Source organism: Dermacentor silvarum, unplaced genomic scaffold (genome assembly GCF_013339745.2).
Source record: "Dermacentor silvarum isolate Dsil-2018 unplaced genomic scaffold, BIME_Dsil_1.4 Seq559, whole genome shotgun sequence".
NCBI classification, from domain to species: Eukaryota; Metazoa; Arthropoda; class Arachnida; order Ixodida; family Ixodidae; genus Dermacentor; species Dermacentor silvarum.
Window position 1 is genome coordinate 112,843 of NW_023606429.1, and position 5,944 is coordinate 118,786.

Here is a 5,944-nt window from a genome sequence, read left to right on the forward strand (position 1 = left end):
CCGTATCGGAAGAAAGAAATTTGACTGCCACCGAGGGAGGTCATTACTGAGGGAGGTTCTGGTCGCTTTTTTCACCCAGTTAGGGATGAACGCGGGATGGTGGGCGTTCGCGAGTTCACTATCAGCAAACGACTGAGTAAAAAAAAGAAAAGAAAAAAAGTCCCGGTTTCTGCACTGCGGCGAACAAAAGGGCGCATTTTGGCAATATGAATATCAGCATGGCTTCTCATAAAATGAGCATAATGGAAGAGTCTCCAATTCAAGAGCAAAACGCAGAAAGCGCGCGCACACACAGGAACCAAGGCATATAACTGAGGGGGAAATAAAAGCGCGCGGGTGCATTTTGGAAAAAAAAAAAAAAAACACGTTGAGGGTATTTAGCACATAAATGTCTCCGCCGTGTTGTGTGTGCATCGTTTGATGTATATACAGCTCTTTGTTTTGGTAAATGCGTCAGGTAAACTGAACTCCATTCGATTCCGAGAAACAATCAGACTGCCTAGAATTGGGTTTAACTTGTTCTACCTTTCGTTTTCCTCGTCTGAGCGATGCAGATTCTACTAATAATTGAAGGTACTAATTATCTTACGTAGGTATCTTACGTACGAAAAGCCTTGTGAAAATGCGCCCAGAACAGTCGCGTTTCAAGCAAGCGCTTCAACGCGTCGCATGCGATACAATATGAAGCGGGTGGTAGCGGCCGCGCGCTTCGCTCACTAATGGCGGCCAAGAGGGAGGGGCAAGGAGGAAACGGCGCGGAGAGGAGGAGTTGGCGCTACCCTTGAAAGATACAGGGACCTTAGGACCTGTGATAGATTGTGAAATCACACGAAGTGACGTCAGTGGGCAACGAGAGAGCGTGCGCCAGTTTTGTGCCTGTCTTCTGTTATCACCAAGTGTGCTGATACCTGTCACCGTCTTAGCTATATAAGCAGTGTCCTTCTTGTAATAAACGCTTTTGTGTTCCGTGTCGTTGCGACTCACGCGTCCGTTCATAACAGTGGCGACGAGGCACGGTCTAACCCGTGCGTGGGCCAGGGTTTTCCGGCAGCATGGCAGCCGGTAGTCGCATTCGAGAGTTCAACCTCAGTGAAAACTCGTCGTGGGTGGAGTATGTCGAGCGCATTGAGTTGTATTGTGCAGCGAGCAAGCTCACAACGGATGAGGACAAGCGAGCGGTGTTGCTCAGCTGCTGTGGCCCAGAGACGTACTCCCTCATAGCCACTCTCGTGAAGCCGTCGCGACCGCCAAACGTGGACTACCAAGTCATCGTTGATGCAGTAAAGAAGCACGTCAACCCGAAGCCATCTGAACTATACGCGAGGTACGTCTTTTCTAAGCGAGACCAGCAAGAAGGGGAGGGCGTAGCCGACTATGTCACTGCTCTGCGCAAGTTATCCGACAACTGTGGATTTGGCGGAACAAAATTTCCATTAGAGGAAATGTTGCGCGACCGGTTGGTTTTTGGAATCTCGGACAATGTGGTTCAACAACGATTGTTGGCGGAAAAAAATCTGACGTTCGAGACGGCATATGAATTGGCAATCACGGCAGAAGCAGCTGTCAAGCAGCAAAAAGTAATTCGGAGCAACGCACAGGAGCCCGAATTCCAGCAAGAGTTAACGTCGAAAGTAGAAAAGGAAGCCAACAAGAAGCAACCAGAGAGGCAGAGGGTTTGTTTCCGCTGTTTGGGAGCGCATCCAGGATGGCGTTGCAGATACAAAGATTCGGTGTGTTTCAACTGCGGCGGAAAGGGGCATTTAGCCAAAGCATGCCGAAAAAAGCCAGCGGAGGTGGAAGCGCAGCTCGAGGATAAAAAAAAAAAAAAAAAAAAAAAAAGCAGCGAAGAGCGAGTACGACGATTTGTTCAGTATCAGCCAATTAAAAAGCGGGACGCCAAAGTACGTCATCACTGTAGAGATCGGAAATGAAATCGTGCCGATGGAAGTAGATTCTGGAGCGGCCAGGTCGATTATCAGTATGAACGAATTTCGGAAGCTGCAAGTGGCGAAGCGGATCAAGCTGGACAAGTGCGACACGCAACTGGTGACCTGGACAAAGGAAGGTCTGGACGTACTGGGAAAAGCGTCTGTGCCCGTGAAGTTCAAAGACCGAAAATTTCAGCTGCCGCTACTAGTACTGAAGAACGACGGGAACGCTCTACTGGGCCGAAATTGGTTCCAGCCATTGGGAATCAGCCTAACAGGTCTTCATAACATAAAGGTCGGACCTCAAGCGATAATGGAAAAATTCGCAGACGTGTTCAGTGAAACATTTCCAGGCGCAAATCTGCCACGCATTCACATCGAACTAAAGGAGGCCGCCCAAGCCCGGTTCCTGAAGTGCCGCAGCATTCCGTTTGCCATGAAGGAGGAAGTAGTTGCTGAGTTAAATCGCTTGGAGGAACTGGGAATTCTAAAACCCACCCAATATTCAGACTGGGCAACGCCAATCGTCGTGGTGCGAAAGAAGGACGGCTCCCTACGAATATGCGGAGATTATAGGAGCACGGTGAACCAGTCCGTAAAAAGTAATGTATACCAGTTACCCACAAGCAAAGAACTGTTTGCCAGATTAGAAAGGGGGCGTGTTTTTTCCAAACTCGACCTGACGCAGGCTTATCAGCAACTATTAGTGGATGAAGAAACGGCGGAGTTGCTCACGATAAATACCGTGCAAGGGCTGTACAGGGTTTGTCGGCTGCCGTTCGGCGTGTCCGTTGCCCCTGGGGTGTTCCAAAGAACCATGGACATGGTGCTGGCCGGAATGCCGCAAGTAGCGGTATATCTGGATGATATCCTGATTGCCAGCGAGTCTATCGAGGAACATGAACGGATGCTTGCCGAGGTCCTCAGCCGATTGTCCAAAACCGGGCTCCGAGTTCAAGCGGCGAAGTGCGAATTTTTCAAGGAGAGCCTTGAGTTTCTGGGGCATCGAATTGACGCTAAGGGCATCTACCCCTCGAAAGCAAAGGTTGAGGCCATCCACCAGGCTCCTGCTCCGAAGAACAAAAAGGAACTGCAAGCCTTTTTGGGTATGATCAATTTCTATAATCGTTTTTTGAAGGGCAGGACAGAAGTAGCTGAAAAATTGTATCGGTTGTTGGATAACAACGTACCATGGAACTGGAGTTCAGAGCACATGGAAGCGTTCGAGAGCCTGAAGAAGTTGCTGACCTCTAACTCGTTACTGGTGCATTTTATACCTGATGCCCCATTAGTGTTGTCATGCGACGCGTCATCTGTGGGAGTGGGGGCAGTTTTGTCTCACCGCGACAACGAAGGAAATGAGCAGCCTGTGGCCTATGCGTCTCGAACATTATCTAAGGCTGAGCGTAATTATGCTCAGATCGACCGTGAAGCTCTTGCCGTGGTTTTTGGGGTGCGACATTTCCACCAGTACCTTTGTGGGCGAAATTTTCTTATTCTCACGGATCACAAGCCCTTGCTAGGAATCTTTCAGCGGAAAACGCAGATTCCGGCGGTTTTTTCGCCTCGCATGTTACGGTGGACTCTAATGCTATCAGCCTACGAATACGTGCTCGATTACAGGAAAACCCAGGACCATGGAAACGCAGATTGCCTGAGTAGGTTGCCGGCTCCCTTAACCCGACAGGAGACTGAAGTACCGGGTGACATACTCCTACTGGAAGCTATGGAGTACCCTCCAGTGAGCGCACGAGAAGTGGCAGCGTACACCAGTAGTGATCCCCAGCTGTCCCAAGTGAAGAAATGGATCCTGGAGGGTTGGCCACGCGAGCGAGTAGCCCCGGAGTACTCTGCGTATGAGGTGAGACAAAACGAGTTGTCCGTGCATCGCGACTGTGTGCTCTGGGGAAGCCGCGTATTAATTCCTGAGGCATTGCAGAAAGAAGTGTTAAGTCTTATGCACGCTAACCATCCGGGAGTGACGGCCATGAAGGCAATAGCTAGGTCGTACGTGTGGTGGCCTCATATGGACAGAAGGATAGAAGAGATAGTTAGATGCTGCCGGCCGTGCCAGGTAAACAGACCGAGTGAACCAAAGACACCAACGCATTTCTGGACTAAGCCAGAACGACCTTGGAGTAGAATCCACGTGGATTTCGCCGGACCGATCCAAGGCGTGCATTTTCTGGTGGCGGTAGACGCCCTCTCGAACTGGGCTGAAGTCGAAGTTATGCCGTCTCTTCACTCAGTTGCGGTAATTGAAAAATTCCGCAAGATGTTCGCAGCGTATGGATTACCCGACCTGGTTGTGTCTGATAATGGCACCGCTTTTGCCAGCAGGGAAACTCAAGATTTCCTTAAACGAAATGGCATTCGCTATATGTATACCGCGCCTTACCACCCGTCAAGTAACGGAAGGGCGGAGCGGATGGTACGAGAACTGAAATGTTCATTACGGAAACAGAGACAGGGCACCGTACAATGCAAGGTTTCACGTTTTTTGTTCAAACAGCACTCTACGCCACACTCCGAAACCGGCAAATCACCTGCAGAAGTCATGCTGGGTCGGAACTTCAGGACGGCCATATCGACCCTTCAACGGGACGAGAGCGAAGCAAGATGCCTGCTGCCGCCTCCACAACGTGGGTTCCTGCCGGGTGATACTGTGTACGCGAGAAACTTCCGGCCCGGCCCCGAGTGGGTTCCTGGTCGTGTGTTGCGACGTTTGGGCCACGTCATGTACGAGCTGCGGACTGCAGACGGTACTGTGCACGGTGCACCGACGCCACCGGGACCACGTGCGCCGAGCATGGCACGATGAGCCCGGAGGCCATGAAACGTCGCCCTCTTTTGCGCTCCCGGATACACCAAGCCCCACCCTGGGACCTGTCGGGCCTGAGACGCCGCAGCCTCTCAGGCGTTCCACTCGCCAACGCCGCCCAGTGCGACGTTACGGCATCGATGACTAAGGGGGAAGGGATGTGATAGATTGTGAAATCACACGAAGTGACGTCAGTGGGCAACGAGAGAGCGTGCGCCAGTTTTGTGCCTGTCTTCTGTTATCACCAAGTGTGCTGATACCTGTCACCGTCTTAGCTATATAAGCAGTGTCCTTCTTGTAATAAACGCTTTTGTGTTCCCTGTCGTTGCGACTCACGCGTCCGTTCATAACATGACCCGTGGGCTTTCTCCGCTGCGGAAGCCGCGCCAAGACGGCGGGCGTCTGCTACGAGCCTGATATTTTGGTTGCTATTAGCCAACATCGCAATAATTTGGGATATTTTAAATACCACGTCACCGCAAGGTAATACCGCAGTGACTCACCGCACAGAGAACGCGTTTGCTGGCTGTCAATACATGTATTTTGTCTATTTCCTTCTAGCTCGCTTGGTCCGCGCTTACGCGGCTTTATTCGCATTCCGCGCGCTTACTTTATTTAGTTATGCGTGGAATGAGCAACGTTAACGTGCTGCAGAAGAAAATAAGCTGGAGATTGCGATGACAACCAGGAGAACGTGGAATACATGGCTAGCTCATGCAAACGCTTTTACACCCTATCGTTCCCTTTCTTTTATTTCATGCATTCGATTTGCTTTATAAGACTGCCTCCCGCGCTCTGCTGTTTCTTTATTAAGAAGAAATCTTTAACAGGCTCTAGGGAAGCGTAATGTGTCCGTCGGTGGAGCCGCGGTACCAAAAATAAACACAAACCGCGTAACTCTCGCGTCTCGTTCACTTGGTATATATTCCCAAATCTGTGACTAAGATGACTGATGGGTCATGGCATTAGTAACTTGACATACTTGCATTCACGTCGTGATTAACGACAATAATATCACGTGTGGTGCAAACCCGCATTTTTCGGGGCCAGAAATCCCCTCTGATGGTGTGGGTGTGACGATAAGAACGTGTTGAATGCCAATCTCGATTTCAGCGTGTCGAACTTGCTCATATGTCATGAAGAACTGAGAGCACAGGTAAAGGGTAATAATAGTAATGATAATTTCTGGGGTTTT

At 50.3% G+C, this 5,944-nt stretch overlaps 1 protein-coding gene across 1 annotated transcript; it reads left to right on the forward strand.

The window, feature by feature from the left end:
* The first annotated feature begins 812 nt into the window (after positions 1-812).
* LOC125941893 (uncharacterized) lies at positions 813-3,704 on the forward strand. Its single transcript, XM_049659764.1, has 3 exons — positions 813-1,324; positions 3,552-3,624; positions 3,675-3,704. Exons 1-3 carry the CDS (start codon positions 1,053-1,055, stop codon positions 3,702-3,704), a joined length of 375 nt encoding a protein of 124 aa, XP_049515721.1. The 5' UTR covers positions 813-1,052.
* Positions 3,705-5,944: the final 2,240 nt, after the last annotated feature.